A 20,639-nucleotide genomic window follows, 5' to 3' on the forward strand; every position below is an offset into this window, starting at 1 on the left:
AAATTAAACACATGGGAAAGATGTAATAGTTTGCTTAAATGAGTCATTCCTGTTTTACAGTGATTTTTTTCTGACTTTTAAAAAATGAATTATGGTCGTAATCAAAGGAGGACTTGCAGAAATGTTCAAGCTCTGACACTTTAATTAAACTATTAATTATACCTTAATTATTTACCCAGTGAAAAGGAACATGATGCTTAACTAGATGGAAATAAGGAGCTGAAGATTGTTGTTGCTTAGGTTTGCTTACATGAGTGTTTTATTTTATTTTATTGTATTTTATTTTATTTTTATGGAAAAAATGGGGGGGAAAATATATATATATATATATATTTTATATATATATAAATATATATATTTATATATTTATTATATATTTATATATATTTTTATATATTCTAAACTCGATTGGGTTTAGGACAGGTGACTGTGGAGGCCAGGTCATCTGGCGCAGCACTCCATCACTCTCCTCCTTGGTCAAATAGCCCTTACACAGCCTGGAGGTGTGTTTGGGGTCATTGCCCTGTTAAAAAATAAATGATGGTCCAACTAAATGCAAACCGGATGGGATGGCATGTTGCTGCAGGGTGCTGTGGTAGCCATGCTGGTTCAGTGTGCCTTCAATTTTGAATAAATCCCCAACAGTGTCACCAGCAAATCACACCTCCTCCTCCATGCTTCACGGTGGGAACCATGCATGTAGAGACCATCCGTTCACCTTTTCTGCGTCGCACAAAGACACGGCGGGTGGAACCAAAGATCTCAAATTTGGACTCATCAGACCAAAGCACAGATTTCCACTGGTCTGCTGTCCATTCCTTGTGTTTCTTGGCCCAAACAAATCTCTTCTGCTTGTTGCTTTTCCTTAGTAGTGTTTTTTTAGCAGCTATTTAACCATAAAGGCCTGATTCGCACAGTCTCCTCTGAACAGTTGATGCAGAGATGTGTCTGCTACTAGAACTCTGTGTGGCATTAATCTGAGGTGCTGTTAACTTGCGATTTCTGAGGCTGGTGATTTGAATGAACTTATCCTCAGCAGCAGAGGTGACTCTTGGTCTTCCTTTCCTAGGGCGGTCCTCATGTGAGCCGGTTTCGTCGTAGCACTTGATGGTTTTTGCAACTGCACTTGGGGACACATTCAAAGTTTTTGCAATTTTCCGGACTGACTGACCCTTCAGTTCTTAAAGTAATAATGGACTGTCGTTTCTCTTTACTTAGCTGATTGGTTCTTGCCATAATATGAATTCTAACAGTTGTCAATTAGGGCTGTCAGCTGTGTACCTACCTGACTTCTCCACAACACAACTGATGGTCCTAACCCCATTAAGAAGGCAAGAAATTCCACAAATGAACCCTGACAAGGCACACCTGTGAAGTGAAAATCATCTCAGGTGACTACATCATGAAGCTCACTGAGAGAAGGCCAAGGGTTTGCAGCGCTGTCAACAAAGCAAAGGGTGGCTACTTTGAGGAATCTAAAATATGAAACATATCTAGAGTTATTTCACACTTTTTTGTTTACTACATTCCATCATTCCATATGTGTTCATTCATAGTTTTGATGTCTTCAGTGAGGAAAAATGAGAGGATGTGTCCAAATTTTTGACTGGTATTTTGTATTTACACTACCGTTCAAAAGTTTGGGGTCAGTACATTTTTATTGTTTCTTTTTTTTTTTTTTTAAGAAATTAATACTTTTATTCACCAAGGATGTATTAAGTTAATAATTAAAAGTTTATTAAAAGTTAATAACAAATAATTTACATTGTTATAAAATATTTATATTTTGAATAAACACTGTACTTTTTAAACTTCTTATTCATGAAAGAATCCTGAAAAAAAAAAATTACAGGTTCCAAAAAATGTTTGGCAGCACAACTGTTGATATTATCCAGCATTGATCATTCTAATAATAAATCTGCATATTAGAATGATTTCTGAAGGATTTCTGAAGGAAGACTGGAGTAACAGCTGATAAAAATTCAGCTTTTCATCACAGGAATAAATAAAGTATGTTAAAATAAAAAACATTACTTTATATTGTAAAAACATTTTGCAATATTACTGTTTTTTTGTGTATATTTTGAATCAAATAAATGCAGCCTTGATGAGCATAAGAGACTACTTTAAAGACTATTACAAGTCTTACTGACCCCAAACTTTTGAACGGTAGTGTATATATATAAAAAGTATGATAAAAAGTGTGATATTTGCATACTAAAAGAATATTCATTGTCACGGTTATCATAGATTTTTGATGCATGTAATTTTTATAATTATTTTGTTTAAAAATATGAATATGATTAAAATATTGCCAGTTCTTCATTCATTTAGTTGGATGCATTGATAATAAGTATATATAAATATGGTTATTGGAAATCTGGAACACATTCTGTTAATTATTGCTGTTACAGAAATTTGACCTGTTTCATCATGCATCACATTAAGTTTATTAGTTTATGTTAAAATGTGTCATCCAAATGCATGAGAATTTAAATACAATGTAAATGCATAAACCTTAAAAAAAAAAAAATCAGTTTAAAATGTAGGTTATAAATATACTTGGGCTGTAAATTATGTGTTGCGACTATTATAAAACAATATTTCTTGTTTGAAAAAAAAAAATATATATATTTTAATACATTTTAAAATATATAAAAAAACAACAACACTAAAACCAGAACTTGGCATGTGTTGTAAGCTTGTAAGTTTATTTATTTCCAGGCGTTTATTTCTAGGCGAAATGTTCTGCACGTTTCTGTGCGTCACGGCTCGTGTTTTTCATCTCTAAATCTGCGCTGCTCACTTTAACATCCACTTATGCTAACTCTTCATTGTTCATCCATTCTTTGACTCTAATGTAACAGTCACATGCTTCATCCTGACCTAGAATTAAGACAAGATTCTGAGCTTAGGCCGAATGTGTGCGTACATAAATTGCATCTCCCGAAAAGCTCTCTGCTCTCTTTCTGCTGCGTTTCATCAACATCACACAAGACTCAAGGGTTTAAACGGTTTACAAATCAACCCAGATGTTTCAGATGTAATGCATTTTTTTTCTTTTTTTTTAATATGCATTAATTGTTTTGACTCGACAGATACTTTTTTACATGCAAAGTCTAAAAATGCAGTGAGTCATTAACTTAAGCTTGGCGTTTTTCATGCACGCACACACAGGCATTGTGAGAGGATCAAATGCGAATGACGTAGTCTAGTAAAATCCAATGGCATTCATTGCTACATGTAGACATTATTAGGTTAAGCATGAAGATCAATGGTCTTAGGTCTGTGTGTGTGTGTGTGTGTGCGCATGTGGTTTCCACGTCCTTTGGGGAAACACTGGGCTGATTTTCATATACGCCTGCAGTTCATTAAGTTAAGTGCAACTAAACGCATTGGATAACCTTGTGAAATCCGGTCATTTGGCTGGAGGTTTTCTTAGCACTTCCCATCTGAAATTTCTTACGAGAGCCTTTCACGAACAAAGCATTAAAAAACCCTTCTGCAAAGATATCGCAACTAATCTGAAAGCAAACAGATGGTCCTTTGAAAGCGAACCGACCCTGATTCAATATATAGATTACACTCAGGGAAAGAAATTATATTTGCTCTTTTGGCTGCGGGCGAAATCGCACCAGACCTTTTTTGTGTTCCCTGTTGGTTTGCTGTCAGAGCCGAACACAGGTGAGATGGTCATGAAGTGTTAAGTTATTTGCAGTGGCGTCTCTGGAGTATAATCAAGCGTTGCTCTCTAATCTCTAGTATGCATGCATGAAGCCGCTAGTATGAGTGTGCATCCCAGAGCTCAATTAAACACACACATGCACACTGTTGCTATTTGAACAGCAGACACTTGTCCAGTGGCAGCTAGACGTTATAGCTTTGTATTTGCAGCACACATGGCAGTGGATCAAACGTTATGACAGATAATTAATGTGCATTTGAAGCAGTGTTTTATTGAGCAAAGTTTAATCACTCTGAGTGTTCTCCTGCTGTCATTGCTTTCAGATTCATTTTCGAGCTCAGTAGGGTATTGTCTGATGTGTGTGAGACTGTCGGGACATTTAATGCATCTTATGTTTGTTGGTCATGAGCCTTAGTGAGTTGGAGATTAAATATTTATATCGTTTTGTTGTGGAATATATAGGTAGATATGAATAGATAAGAATAGATAGGAAGATAAAAATATATACAACTGTAATCTGTATTATATTTATTTATTTACTTAGCAAATAAAATGTAATGGGAAAATATTGTTAAAATTTTGTACAAATAGTTTATTTATTTATTTATTATATAGACGGCATATATAGATAGATAAGAATATAAATATAAAATATATCAAAATTGCTGTCTGTATTTGTTTATCTAGAAAAGAAAATATAATGGAAAATATAGTTAAAATTATTAATCTATTTATTTATTTATTTTTTTATTTTTTTTTTTTTTATTTTTTTGCTGCAGTGGGCTGTGGTAGAAATTTGTTTCAACAGAACAAGTCCTTATTTTTGTCCTCCAAACATGGCCATTTAAATTAAAAAATAAAATAAAATAGGAATATTTATTAGTTAGGTATTTTATTATTAAATAAATTAGTATTTATTTATTTATTTGTTTATTTATTCATTCCTTTATTTATTTATTTTGCAGTGGGCTGTGGTGAAAATGCATTTCAGCAGAACAAATCCTTATTTTTGCACTTTGAGTTTTCTTGTAGTATATATAGATAGATAAGAATATAAATATATAATATTGTAATCTGTATTTTATTTATTTATTTAGCAAATAAAATAAAATGGAAATATTGTTGGCTGTGATGGAAATGTTTCAGCAGAACAAATTTTATTTTAGCTGATTTTCTTGTGGCATATATATATATATATATATATATAGTTAGATAGATAGATAGATAATATAAATATATAAATATAAAATATAAAAATTTGTAAGCTGTAATTTATTTATTTATTTAGCTAGCAAATAAAATGTAATGGAAAATATTGTTAAAATTATTAATCTGTTTATTTATTTATTTTTATTTATTTATTTATTTATTTATTTCTTATCTATCTATATATGCCATCTATATAATAAATAAATAAACAAACAAACAAACAAACAAACAAACAATTTGTACAAAATTCCATTACTTTTTGTTTGCTAAATAAATAAATAGAATACAGATGACAATTTTTATATATTTTATATATTTTTTATTATCTATCTATATATGCCACATGAAAATCAGCTCAAAAATAAGGATTTGTTCTGCTGAAACAAATTTCCACCACAGCCCGACGCAAATAAATAAATAAATATTTGTACAAAATTTTAACAATATTTTCCCATTACGTTTTATTTGCTAAATAAATAAAATGCAGATTACAATTTTATATATTTATTTTATAAAATAAAATAAATAAATAAATAAAATAGGAATATAAAATGTATGTAATATTGAGTATTTTGAGTTACACATCTATTGCAGTGACAAATAATGTAAAATATTTGTGCATCACCACTTTTGTCAGTGTGAATTTACTGCCAACAACAACAACAACAATACTATAATACAAAACAATAATAATAATAATAAAAAAAAAAAAAAAATAATAATAATAATAATGATAATGATGATGATGATGGGTAAAGGTCAAAGGTCATTATGCTGTAAAATCACACTCTGAATGGTCAAAGAGGGCTTTTATGTGCACTGCAGAGGAAGATGAAAGTGACTGTATGCTTTTTCATGACAATGAAATGATTTCTTTTGGTTCATTTATTGTGATGGGAGTCCCGAGGCAAAGAAACGAGGCACAGTTTGCCCATTAATGATGTACATGACTCACTTAATGAAATAAATTAAACATCAAAACTGTGTTGCATCACAGAACTAGATACGCCATCGTATTTTATTAAGCACAAATGCTGCACACATGCATCCGTCCTCAGCTTTTGCTGAATACACTTTAATACTCAACTAAATCTGCATTAGACATATCGAGTCATTCATCTCGCCTTTTAGCTATTGATTTTAAGTCAAGCATTCCTCTAACCTTCAAGTCAAGAAAATGGCTGTTTTGTGCTGGAGATTTGGCCGTCCGCGCTGCTCTTATGTGCTGTTTATTTGGATGGCGAGATAAGACGTCTTCATTCCTCTCTTCTGAAGCGTGTGAGTGATGAGGTGAAGCTGAACGAGGGAACATCATGTTTTATGGATGAAGGTAGAGTATAGATCAGCTCGAGGGGACGTTTGTAATGAATCTCTTCATGTGATTACACCGCGTGTGCCGCGCCGCGATACGTCTCGGCTTGAGAGCATTTAGTGTGTTCTCACGGACATTTCACGTCTCGGAGCAGCGGTGTTGCTGCGGTTAACATGTAGATGTGTGTTCACCTGCGGTGAAGTGTATTTCAAACACGAACAATGAGATTTCTCTGGAATGTTATTGTGTAGTTTGTCAGCGCTGCAGTGCCATTAAAACGGCTCTGAAATCTAGAATTGAAACTATTAGGCCTTCAGCAGCATTTATTTCTTGTCAGATCTCATGTGGACAGAGGACAGTTTAAAACATGCAGAGTGGATCAAATGTGTGTGTGTGTGTGTGTGTGTATTATGTTCAAATAACCCATATGGTGTTAATGTGGGGAAAAAAGCCTCATGCCAGGGTTAGTATCATTAACTAAAACTACAACTATTAAGAAATAATATATATATATATATCTTTAATGAACACTGAATGACATTAAAATGATGTGATAAACCTTAATTTAACAACATTAATCAAACAAAGGTAATTGCAGCTTACTTTCTCCCAATTCTGACTTTTTTTCTGAAAACTGCAGTATCTTGAAATTCTTACTTTATATTACACAGTGTGAGAGAAGTTGCAGTTACGCTATGTTTTGTTTTATTTTATTTTATTTTATTTTATTTTATTTTATTTTATGTTATGTTATGTTATGTTATGTTATGTTATGTTATGTTATGTTATGTTATTTTATTTTATTTTATTTTATTTTATTTTATTTTATTTTATTTTATTTTATTTTATTCAGGCTTCCGGAACACAAATAAACTTAATTTAAAGAGAAAACAAGATTATTTATGTTACCCCATTGTTTATGCAAAAACTAATAAAAAAAAAAAAAATAAAATAAAATAAAATAAAATAAAATAAAATAAAATAAACACACAACACCATTATGGTAACATACCCTGAATGACATTAAAATAATGTGATAAACCTTAATTTAACAACATAAATTAAAGAAAGGTAATTACAACTTACTATCTCACAATTCTGACTTTTCTTCTCAAAACTGCAGTATCTTAAAATTCTTAGTGTATATTACACAGTTTTGAGTTTATATCAAAAAAAAGTCCAAATTTTGAGATAAGTCCCAATTGCACTTTTTTATTTTATTTTATTTTATTTTATTTTATTTTATTTTATTTTATTTTATTTTATTTTTTTATTTTATTTTATTTTATTTTATTTTATTTTATTTTATTTTATTTTATTTTATTTTATTTTATTTTATTTTATTTTATTTTATTTTATTTTATTTTATTTTATTTTATTTTATTTTATTTTATTTTATTTTATTTTATTTTATGCAGGCTTCCATAAAAGACAAAATCTCTGCCAATGGGGTAACACAAATAAACTTGACTTGATTTAAAGAGAAAACAAGATTATTTTTGTTACCCCATTGTTTTATGCAAAAACTAATTAAAAAATTTAATTAAATTAAATTACATTTTAAATTAAATATGAGTTTCATTTTCGGTTGCCAAGAAATACTAAAAATAAACTACATAAAATACATATACATATAAAAAAATACATATAAATAAAAAATAGACATGTAATGCATAAAGAAAAATAATACTGTTTTGTACTGTACTAATACGTTTTGAAATAAACGCTCACTAAGGCTGCATTTATTTGATCAAAAATTCAGTAAAAACAGTAATATTTTCAAATATTTTTACTATTTCAAATAACTGTTTTCTATGTAAATATATATTAAAATGAAATATATTGCTGTGATCAAAGCTGTATTTTCAGCATCATTACTCCAGTCTTCAGTGTCACATGATCCTTCAGAAATCATTCTAATATGCTGATTTGCTGCTCCAAAAAATTCTGATTATTATCAGTGTTGAAAGCCATTGTTCTGCCCAATTTTTTAGCAAAAACTGAAACCAATTGGTCTCCTCGAAGACATCCTCATGGTCTCTTCTTGTTTAAACCATGTATTAACTACAGGTTCACCTTGATGCTTTGCTGATGTGCATTTAGATTTTGAAAGACAAACTGAACTGTCACTTTACCCGCAGCCGAAGTGTTTACATCAGGACTTTATCTGATTTAATGCTACGTTGATTTGATATCAGATGCATTTACATATCCTTAATTTCCTCTGAGCCCAGAATGAATTTTCCAGGCTAAAGATGAGATTGACCTGATTAATCGGAGTGATGGCTTTGAATTTACATATTTATATAAACACACACACACACACACACTGATCTGTCCGGAGGTCTGTGTCGCTGCAGGAGCGCTGTGTGAATGGTGTGAATTGAATTGGACTCTGATTGGATGTCAGTTTATCTGATGGCTGCGGTGCTGCTGGACTGAAAGAGCACATCTGTCTCAATACTGGGTTAGATGTTTGTAATCTAAACTTAAATAGCAGGACAAACCACATGAGATCAAGACCAATCCTCTGTTGGCTGCAGCCACACACATGCATCCATGAAAAAGACTGAGACTCACTGATAACGGGAAATTGAGAACTGAGTAAACAGGAAACTAGTTTGGAAAGTGATTTGAAACATGAACTCTATCCAGCGTTGCGCATTTAATATAAAGGTCACCAGAAACACAATGCAGCGTTTAATATTAAATAACATATGACTCAAAATTGAAATCAAACTGAAAGTTAAAGCATTAAAAAATGTGTCATTTACAGTGAAAACAGCATCTGTGGTTGCCAGAACTTTGCAGTAGAAATAAATTAGCAACATTTTAAGTTTTCTATTTTTCATAAACTTAAATGTTAATATGCTTAATTACTATTTTTCTTTAAATTTTATTTTATTTTATTTTATTCAGGCTTCCATAAAAGACAAAATCTCTGCTAATTGAGTAAGACAAATAGACTTAATTCAAAGAGAAAACGATTTATTTATTTTTTACCCTATTGTTTTATGCAAACACTAATTTATTTCTGATATATTTCAGAAGCACCTGAAAATACACAAAATTACACAAAAATCATGTAATAAACATTCATTCAACAAAATAAAATGTTACAAAATCTTTGTGTGAAAAAAAATAATAAGAAGTAAGAATCAAATATGAAGTGTCACATATTCTGGGAATGTCAATTTACATTCTTTTTTTCCACTATAAATTAAAAGTTTTTTTTATCTCACCTCCAAAAACTAAATGTAACTATATTTACTGTAAAAAAAAAAATAAAAAATGTAATGTAAAAAATGTAAAATGTTCCATTAAATCTATTATTTTTATTATGTATTACAGTGTTTCACTGTATAGAGTGGGGAAACTTATTAACCAACTAACAGGTTCTTACCATTGCATTTTTCACTGTTAAAATTATAGTAATTTTAAGGTTTCATCAAATAAAATATGGCAACAAAAATGTAATAATTTATTGATAATAAATAATCATTTGAAGTTTACCGTAGAAAAAACAGCAGCCACATTTTACATTTTTTACATCTTTCACCTTTATAATAAACTTGCAACCCCCTTAAAAACACAAGTGTTAATGAGAAAGTCATACACAAACACACCACACCATCATGATAACACACTTACATACACTAACTGATATTAAAATAATGTGATAAACCTTAATTTAACAAAATTAATTAAACAAAGGTAATTGCAACTTGCCCTCTCACAATTCTTACTTTTCTTCTCAAAACTCAAAAAGTTGAGTTTATGTCCAATTTAAGTCCATTTTTTGCGATAAGTCACAATTACACTATTTTATTTTGTTATTTTATTTTATTTTTTTTCAGACTTCCATAAAAGATCTCTGCCAATGGTGTAAGACGGTTAATCCTAATTTAAAGTGAAAATATGATTCTTTTTTCTTACTCCATTGTTTTGTGCAAAAGATTTTTAGAAACACATGAAAAATACACTAAATGACACTAAAATAATGTAATAAACATTAATTTAACAATGTAAAATGTAACAAAATCATAATGTACATACAGTAACTTGTGGAAATGCTAAAACATGAGAAACATGAAAAAACTAGTTACAGTGTATTTTTTTTTTTTTTTTTTTTTTTTTTTTTTGTTCACTAAATTAGTAGAAATGTATGTGTGTATATAATATATATATATATATATATATATATATAAAATTAAAAAAATGTCCCATTACATCTATTATTATTATTATTATTATTATTATTATTATTATTATCTGTGCTTCACTATAACTTATTAACCAATTCACAGGTTTTACCATTACATTTTTCACTCTTAAAATGATGATCATTTTAAGGTTTCATAAAGTAAACATTGTTTAACATTACAAAAATGTAATAAGTTATTGGTAACAAATAAGCAAAATCATTTAGCTGAATCACACAGCATTGACGCTGTAATACTGATGTAATAGGGTTTATGAACTATTTTACAATCGCTTCAAACTATCTCAGCCAATCGTAATCAAAAGACCAAAATGCTCTGTTTTTATACTATTTTTCTTTTAAGGCCACATTTATCTTTAACGTTCTGGGCCTCTTCATTTAAGAGTCACACTTGGCTCCTTTGCAGTCAAAAGTGACCGAAGCCTTGAAATGTAACTTTTTGTTATTTCAGGAAAATCATTGTAAAATATTTTTGTTCAATAATATTTTTTGATTATTATGTAGAATTTTGAGAGGGTTTTATGACAATATGCAATATTTATACAATTTTAATGAGCTATTTTTTTCCCATTACAATTAATATACATTATATCTATATAATTTTTTTTTTTATTATTTTTCAATAAATGCAACATTTCACATTAAATCAGAGTGAACGCTTTTAAAATCCATTTTTTTGAAGTGAGAATTGTGCCATTTGGTGTCAATAAAAAATAAAAACTTGTGTAATGTCATGTAAGCTCCTGTATATCTCACTACATACATATTATACATATATACAGAGGCTTTTGGATTACCATTGTTTTTTTTTACATATTTTATTAGGTTTTCCTTTTAGATATACATTTAGACATTCTAAAAGACTACTTTTTGTCAAGGTTTAGATATTTTGGTTAGATAAATATCAAGTTGCATTATGATTACGATCAAACATTAAAATACAAGAAAATTGCTCTCCCCATCTCACATATTCTCAAAATTTGCTCTGTTGTAGTCTTACCAGTTAATTTCTGAGCGTGTGTGTTTTTGAGAGACTCTTTTGTATTTTTTCATTTATTCAGTTTATTTCACATATTCTCAAAATTTGCTCTGCTGCATTTTTATCAGTTCATTTCTGTATGTGTCTGTGTTTGTGTTGTGTTTTTTTGTGACCCTTCAACATATCCGAATCATGTCCATGATTTTTTTTGTGTGTTCACATAGCTAATGCGACAAAAGTCACCAAGTGTCATCTCATTCCGATGAAGCTACGATTTTTAAAATTTCAAAATATAATTTTTTTCGGTCAAAAATGACCGAAGAGGCCCAGAGGGTCAAAGGGACCCTGAAAATAAAAATTGTCTTTATTCCAAACCTGTATAATTTTTGACAAATGTTGCGGTCTAAACAACTTTGGACCCCATTGACTTTGATTATATGGAGCAAAAACAGTCTTCTAAATATCTGCTTGTGCTTTATACAGCATGAGGGAGAGTAAATGATGACAGAACCATTCCTTTAATGGCTGTTGGCTCTTGAAAACAGAATGGAGTGTCTTCAGTACGGCCTGCAGATTCATTTCTAAGTCACAGCGACCCAAGAACTAGACAGCTACTAGACAGACGAGTGTCTGCGAAATGGCAGCTAACAAACAGTCTCTGCTCCCACTAGAATGAGGGCAATGGTTTGAATGACTAACGTCTCACAGACTGCCTTCAAAGGACATTTGATGACTGTAAATGGAGTGCACTGCAGGAATGATGGGATGCTGAAGGCTTCCTTCGTTGGGCTTCATTTTGCATCATCATCTTTTCCAATTCAGGCCTGATCATCAGTGCATTTCTTAGCAGTCTGATTTTGGTGTGCCAAAACATGAGCAGGTGTGTGTTTTCTGTTTCAGAGGGTTTGGCTGTTGGCGTGGGCTTCGGAGCGATCGGAAAAACTCCCTCAGCTACGTTTGAAAGCGCCAGGTAAGATACGAACACGACAGTTCGTTCAGAAAGCAAACGTTTGCAAACATTTACTTAGCCCCATATCATTCCAGCACGTTATTTTCTTTCATAAAGCACAACGTTTAGCAGAATGTCTCAGCTTCGAATGGAAAGACATAATGAAAGCAGAGCATACCAAGATTTTCAGTCAATAGCAGCCTGAATTCCAGTCTGTTCCTCACAAAAAGCAGAATTCAGAAGAGCAGGATCATTTTATGATACTTCTCTAGTGCTTTTTTTTAACCTTCACCATATAAATCATCATGCTTTTGTTGTTTGAAAAGGAGCAATCTCATTTTGTGTTCCACAAATAAATTAAATTGAATCTATAATGAGGCCGGAAAAACATTAGAGTGAAAGCAGACAGAATGTAAGATGAGATGTACTAATGCTTGAAGTCAAAGTGGCTCAGGATCTAGACACTAACTGAGAACACAAGATGTTTTACTTCATTGTAGTTGGTAAAAAAAAAAAAAAAGGGTCAAAGACGTTAAGATGTTCACATCAAAAGAAATTTACAAAAGTGATTTTTATGTCCATAGAAAGCACATTAAATGTAAGTAAAGTGTCTACTTTTAAGGTTTCAAATACATTTTTGGAAAATAAAATGTCAAAATTTGGTTGAAATAATGTTACATTGTCATTCAGTGTAACACCATATTTCTGTAAACATTCAAACAACATGCTTATTCTGACTAGTACATATTAAAACATATAAAAGAATAAGGAAGCATATTTCATTGTGTTGTTTTTTAAATTCTTAAGTAAAAAATTCTTACTGACAAACGGGCAAAACCTAGGATAGTGGCAAATTTTAAAAAAACATTATTACAACTAATTAGTATTTGGGGTGAAAGTAATTTGTCTTTTAATTTGTCACAAATTGTAAATATGCCTGACTTGTTTGATTGTTACACTGAATGACATTTTAGTGGGTGTCTTCTGTAAATTAGGGAAAAATGATATTTATTTTTTGCTCAGAAAAACAAAAACAAAAATGCAGTTAAATTAAACAGAAAACGTTGTATTTATTTATTTTTTTGAAAACACTAACAATTTAAAGCAGCATTACACTTATTGTTTTTATGCTTAAACCCTTTTTTGTCTTTGACCCATAAGCATTCTTACATCAACAAACATTTACCTGAGAAGCAAAAAAAAAAAAAAAAAAAAAATATATATATATATATATATGTATAAAAAAATGCATGGAAATTAATGTTTATGCCAAAAACATAAGCCTATTTCTGCCATGAGATTCACAAAAAATAATTAAAAAGTGACCTTTTATCTCACAGTTAAGACTTTTTCTCTCAGAATTACAAGGTATAAATGCATAATTCTTTTTCCTCACATTTTGGGTTTATATCCCACAATTTTTGTTTCTGTCACAGAATAAAAATTTGTAGAAGATAACTGCAGTTTATCTCAGTTTTTATTTATTTATATTTATATATTTTTATTTGTTTATTGTTTATTTATTTATTTTATTTTTTTGCAAGTGAGAGTTCATATCTTACAATTCTGATTTGTTTTCCTAAGAATTGTGAGCCTTTTCTGTGAACTTTTTTGTACTTTTGTGTTTATAATATGCAATTATATATATATATATGTATATGTCCAAAAAATAAACTTAATTCAAAGGGAAAAACAAGATGATTTTCTGAGTAAACTCAGAATAATAAGCTAAAATTTAGAAAAGGAAACTAAAATAATAATAATAAATGTTTTTGAGCAGCAAAGAAGAATATTAGAATGATTTCTGAAGGATCATGTGACACTGAAGACTGGAGTAATGATGCTGAAAATTTTGAAAAAAAAAAAAAAAAAAAAAAAAAACATCTTTGAAATCACAGGAATAAATTACATGTTAAAATATAATTAAAATAAATAAAAATGCCAGTGGTGTCAGAAAAATAAACGTAATTCAAATGGAAAAAAACACGATTATTTTTCTGAGTAAACTCAGAATAATAAACTAAAATGTAGAAAACTGAAATAATAAGGGAACTGAAATAAGGGAAAAACAAGATTATTTTTCTGACTGTATTGGCTGAGTTTGTTTCTTGTTTAATGCAAAAATGTTGATGTCATTTTGATGTCATAATTTCTGATGCCAGCTTGCTTCTAAAGTAAGCATATCTGGATTTGAGAATGTGTGGATATTTGTACTGCCAATCAAGACAAAAACACTGAGGAGGAAAGCCATTTTCTGCAGTGCTCAAATGATATTCATTGACTTAAAGTGAAATGATGCGTTGCTGCTTTAGTTAAGAGTTGAGAGCTCGGTCAGCCGTATTGCGGAATAGAACCGTTTCTGCTTAATTGTTCTCTGTCAAACCAATATTGGAGCCAGAAGAATGTGAGGATGAGTAAATGATGACAGAAGTTTCTTTTTAGGGTGAATTATTTCCTTAAAGGGCACATGCGGTGCTTTCCAACAGCATTGTGTGCTGCTGTCACCAAGTGGACAGAACCGGTATTGTGAGATCTCCGTACACACGCACAAAGAGCGTGTTGTTGTGATCATGTTAGTATCCATGTTCTCCAGACTGTCTGTTTAAACGGGAGAATCCTGCCAGACGGAGCTGGAGCGAGCGAGCGAGAAGGAAACCGGCTAACAAGTGTTCACATCACACTGCCAGATGGAATCTATTAGCCGTCGCTGAGAATCAGAGCCGCATTGTAAGCGCTGAAGCACCTGGACTCCACTATAGGTCTCAATGAGGTCCTGTGTGTGTGTGAGAGAGAGACCGCCATCCAGATGTGAGCTCAAGCTTGCAGATGTTGAGAATACGTGTCTTTATTTAGTATTTGTGTCATACTGTGTGTGTGTGTGTGTGTGTTTGTCTATAGGGAAAGCTGTTCTGGATTAGTGTTTGGATCATGTAATCTCTTCGCATCCGTACTGACAGCTGAGGGTTTGTGCTTTCTAGAGGAGCGAGAGCTCTGTTTGGTCATGATTAAAAGACAGATGGATGAATAGATACATGGTTTGTTCAATGAGTAAACACAAGCAGCAGGCTCAACTTATGATACGGCGTAAGAAAGAGGCCTTTGTCAGCCTGAAAGCAACCGAGCAGAGAGTAGGGGCACTTTTTTTTCCATAGCGCTTTTTTTACCATACACATAGGAAATCATGAGCTTGATGTTTATAATATCTTAATATCTCCATGCCTTAAAATCACATTTACCAGATGGGTGCCGATATAGTTACACTTTGCTGCTCGTTGTACTGTATATATATTCATAAAGGCAATATGTAAAAGTGGATAAAGCTAGACATATACTACCAGATTTTTATTTATTTGTTTTTTTTTTTAAAGTCTCTTCGGCTCACGGAGCCTGCATTTATTTGTTCCAAAGTACAGTTAAAACAGAACAATTTTGAAATATTCTTGCTATTTAAAATAACTGCTTTCTCTTTGAATATATTTTAAAATGTAATTTATTTTTGTGATTTAAAAGCTGAATTTTTAGCATCATTACTCCAGTCACATGATCCTTCAGAAATCATTATAACATTCTGATTTGCTTCTCAAAAAACATTTATTATTATTATTGAATTTTTTTCAGGTTTCTTCGATGAATAGAAAGTTCAGAAGAACAGCATTTATATGAAATATAAATCTTTTGGAACATTATAAATGTCTTTATTATCACTTTTGATCAATTTAAAGCATCCTTGCTAAATAAAAGCAAAAAAAAAAAAAAGTACTCAACTGTTTTAAATATTGATGATAATAATACAAAATGTATCTTGAACAGCAAATCAGCGTATTAGAATGATTTCTGAAAGGATCATGTGATGCTGAAAATTCAGCTTTGATCACAGAAATAAATGACATTTTAACAGATATTCAAACAGAAAGTAGTTATTTTAAATAGTAAAAATATTTCACAATTTTTACTTATTGTGTTGTATTTTGGGTATAATAAATACAGGTTCTTTAAAAAACATTAAAAATTTTACTGTACAAATGCTTTTGACTGGTAGTTTATATTGCTTAATAAAAAAGCAGATAAAGCTGGATATATATATCAAACTTTAAATGTATCACTGGGTGATAATATAGTGGGAGATTTTTATTAAAACATACATGTTATTGAAAAAGAAACTTTAAAGGGAATAAAAAAATGTTCATAAATTATTATTTAAAGTTTTTATGTAAATTATTATTGCTTGAAATGATAAATAATAATAAAAGATTATTATTATTATTATTGTTTAAAATTCTAAAAAATAATTTAAAATAATTATTTAGATTTATAAGGCAAATATGTAAGCCTGTAAAAGTAAACATTTTTACTCTGAAAAAAAGTGTCAGAATTGTCAGAAATACATTCAGAATTGCAGAACTTTTTACTCATAATTTCTAGTTTATATTTCCTAATTCTGACTTTTTTATATTTGTATATTGTGCATCTCGCAATACAACATGAAAAAGGTAATTGCAACTTTATATCTCACAGTTATGAGAAACAAAGTGCAAATTGTGAGATAAGAAGTTGCAGTTACCTTTTTTATTTTTTATTCTGTGGAAGATTCTTTTTTTTTTTTTTTGGGAGAATGATTAAAATATTTCATAAAAAATATAGCATTTATTATACACATAATGTTGACTCTTTGTGCTGCATCACTGCTAAAGAGCATCAAGTCAGAAAGAAAGAAAGAATGAATGAAAGTGAAAGAAAGAAAAAAACTTTTTCCCCAGAATTGCAAGATATATAAAAAAAAGTTAATTGCAACTTATTATTGTTACATTACTGCCAAAGAACACAAAAATACAGTAATATAGAAAGAAAGAAAGACTTTTTCCTCAGAATTGCGAGATATAGATTCAGAATTCTGTTATTTTTGTTTTCACCACAAAATTAAAAAAGTAAGTAAAAAAAGAAAAGTTAAATGCAACTTATTATTGTCACATTACTGCTAAAGAACACAGATATACAGTAATATAGAAAGAAAGAAAGAAAGAAAGAAAGAAAACATAACTTTGTAAATTACGACTTTTGAGGGTGTTTTCCAGGAGGTTTTGGAGCAGCATTACTCTGCTTGAGTTTTATTTATTCTACTGTACTGTGTTCTGCTGTCCTTTATCCATATTTATCCCCTTTTCTGGTTAAACCAATAACGGAATCAATACTTGCATGACCGTAAAAAGTCCTTCAATTTGTTATTTCGAGGAACCGGGAGAATTCCAGGCCTCTTTTAGTGTATTTCTGGGAAGACGAGCAGTTTACTTTATTGTGACTAGTGTTTGGTAATTAAGGTGAGCTGGTTGAAACTCAAAGGGAAGCCACGTCAGATCGTTATTTCCATTCATTAAAGAACTAAAACTTTCCAAATGTTTGGTCTTCACATCAAAATACCTTCAACAAACAATAATAACGGACGCTATAGAGCCTTCAGTCGGCGGTGACGCTTGCAAAAACTGTTTGCGAAACATGACGTTAGTCAACCGAGAATAGATGTTACTAAAAACCATAAACGTTATTGGCCTGACCTTTATGGCTGAATTCTGTCTCATATTTCTGCGATGTTCCAGAATGGACAGGTAAACACAACCTGAAGTGTTTGACTTCATTATTTCACTTTCACTCTGAGAGAAGATGGTTGTCTGGACATCTTGACCTGACCTTCTCACCGCCTCGGAGCAATGTAGAAAGTTTTTGGATGTGTTTTTGCAGTTTGTGAAACTGTCTTGTTCTCCATCGCTAGCCGCTGAAGGCAGACAGGCAGTCAGACAGTCTCTCTCTCTCTCTCTCTCTCTCTCTCTCTGTCTCTCTCTCTCTCTCTCTCTCTCTCTCTCTCTCTCTCTCTCTCTCTCTCTCTCTCTCTCTCTCTCTCTCTCTCTCTCTCTCTCTCTCTCTCTCTCTCTCTCTCTCTCTCTCTCTCTCTCTCTCTCTCTCTCTCTGTGTCTCTGCTCTGAAACAAAAGTGTGTTTGTTTTCCAGGGAAAGCCACTCTTCTGTTTCTTTCCCTTTCCCAGCGCTCTTCTCCCAGTCAAAGCAGTCCTTGCATTCCCCAGTACCCACATACTCAAGTGGACTGTTAAAACCAGATGCTCAGAGACTCTTCAAAGAAACGGGGACGGGTTTTTGTAGCTCCAGTGTAGGCAGCATTTGAAGGTACAGAGCATATGTTTCTGTCCGACACATTCAAGCCAGACATTGAAGCCCGTCAGTCCAAACATGCATTAGAGTTAGGATTAGTGTTATTTTAGCGTCATTCATACACTATTGTAGTTTTTGCTAATATTTTGAATTAGAATTAGATTTTTTTTTTTTTTTATTTAGGTTCAATTATTTTGATATTTTTTTCTATGTATTTATTTATTTTGTTTATTTGTTTTCTATTTATAAATTATATGTTCTCTTTAATTATTTATTTATCTATTGCATATATCATATTTTTATTTTTTAGTTAATTTAGTTCATTTTTATATTTTCTCTGTTTATTTATTTTTTATTTATCTGTCTATTTAGATTCAGTTATTTTAATATTTTTTCTGTTTATTGATTTATTTATTTTATGTGTATGAATTACATTTGCTCTTTAGCCATTTATTTATCTGTAGTATATATATATATATATATATTATTTTTATTATTTTTTTTAAGTTTATTTTTATTTATTTATTTATTTATTTATTTATTTATTTATTTCCTAAGTATAATTTATATTTTCTCTTTAACTATTTATTTATTTTATTTATTTATTTATAGTAGATATCATGTTTTTATTTTTTATTTTATTTTTATTTTTTTATATGTTCTCTTTAACTATTTATTTATTTATTTTTTCTATAATTTGTATTTTCTTTTAAACTATTTATTTATGTATTTAAAGTATGTATATTATTTTCATTTGTTAGTTTTAGTTTATTATTCAGTTCCATTATTTTTATATTTTCTCTTTATTTATTTATGTATTTTCTATATATTTTTGTATATAGAGAAATATTTATTTATTTATTTATAGTATGTATATTATATTTATTTGTTAGTTTTAGTTCATTTATTTTTATTTTTATTTTCTTTCTTTCTTTTCTAACTAGAACTAGCTAAAATAAAATGTTTATTTTTATCTTATTTATTTATTTATTTATTTATTTATTTTTTATGTATTAGTTTTAGTTTATTTATTTTTATTTATTTTAAGTTTTATATTTTCACTTTAATTTTATTTAGTTTTAGTAATTATGTCGTGCATTTTTGTCATTTTTAATTTAGTAGTTATCATTTTTATTTATCAGTTTTAGTTTATTTAGTTTTAGTTATTTTAGTACTTTAACTTTAAAACTTAAAAATGAGAAAGGTTGTCTTGGCAGCTAGCTAAAATAAAATGTGTAGGTTTTCTTTAAATTATTTATTTGTCTGTTTATTTATTTATTTAAGTTAACATTTATTGTATGTAAAGTAATGATTTCGTTAACTCTCCTATAATGGTCATAGTTGACTATAATAACCGTGGTTGGGATAAGTGTGACATGAGTAACTCACTCCAGAGGTGACGTGACCTTGGCGCTGTCAAAACATTTTACACCAAGTTTATTTTATTTCTAGGGCTAAATGTGCCGAACTCAGCTGGAATAACAGTTTCCCGCCGCCTCTCTGCTGGAGGTGTTTCTGTCAGACCCTGAATCATATCCTCCACACACAAATTATGATATAGAGTCATATTTAAAGAGAGAACAAATTCATTTTTATGAAACAGATTTTATGCACGCCTTTTGCTTCGAGGCAGATCATTTCTTCCTTTAGTTTTTTCGTTTTGCATCCAATTTTCTTGATCAGATGTGCTCGTAAAAGAATTAAAATGATAAAGGGTTGTGAGGAAAATATGGAAATGGGCTCATATATAAATAATTGAACAGAATTGATGTGTTTGCAGTATATTAACACAAATTAAATATCCCAGTGACTTAAGACAGAACGCCAAAATGGATAATAATTGTATTATCATATGTTTAAAATTGTGTCTAGACAGAAACACATCTGCCATTTAAGATCAATCTATTATTGCAGAATTTGTCTGGGAAGCTCTTATGATTTATAGTTATCACTGATGTCTGCACTTTTCAGTTTCTAAACTAGTTGTTATTAGAGATGTTGAATTATTAGAGATGATGAATCTGTTTCACTGAATTGATTCTGTCTTGATTCGATTTGTTTTTCTCATTAAGCTCATACTTAAAATGTGGTTTCAATATTGTTTCAAAGTTATTTAGAATGTTTT

The 20,639-nt window shown here is 30.3% G+C and overlaps 1 protein-coding gene across 2 annotated transcripts in view; it reads left to right on the top strand.

Moving 5' to 3' along the window:
• The window catches only part of LOC127173962 (zinc transporter ZIP11), a 165,867-nt gene that overhangs the window by 126,255 nt on the left and 18,973 nt on the right, over positions 1 to 20,639 (top strand). For both annotated transcript variants that reach the window (XM_051124094.1, XM_051124095.1), the window contains exon 7: positions 12,308 to 12,377. In XM_051124094.1, coding sequence (XP_050980051.1) covers positions 12,308 to 12,377 — 70 coding nt within the window. The remainder of the gene's footprint in view (positions 1 to 12,307; positions 12,378 to 20,639) is intronic.

The sequence above is a fragment of the Labeo rohita genome, chromosome 12, assembly GCF_022985175.1.
Source record: "Labeo rohita strain BAU-BD-2019 chromosome 12, IGBB_LRoh.1.0, whole genome shotgun sequence".
Taxonomy (NCBI): Eukaryota; Metazoa; Chordata; class Actinopteri; order Cypriniformes; family Cyprinidae; genus Labeo; species Labeo rohita.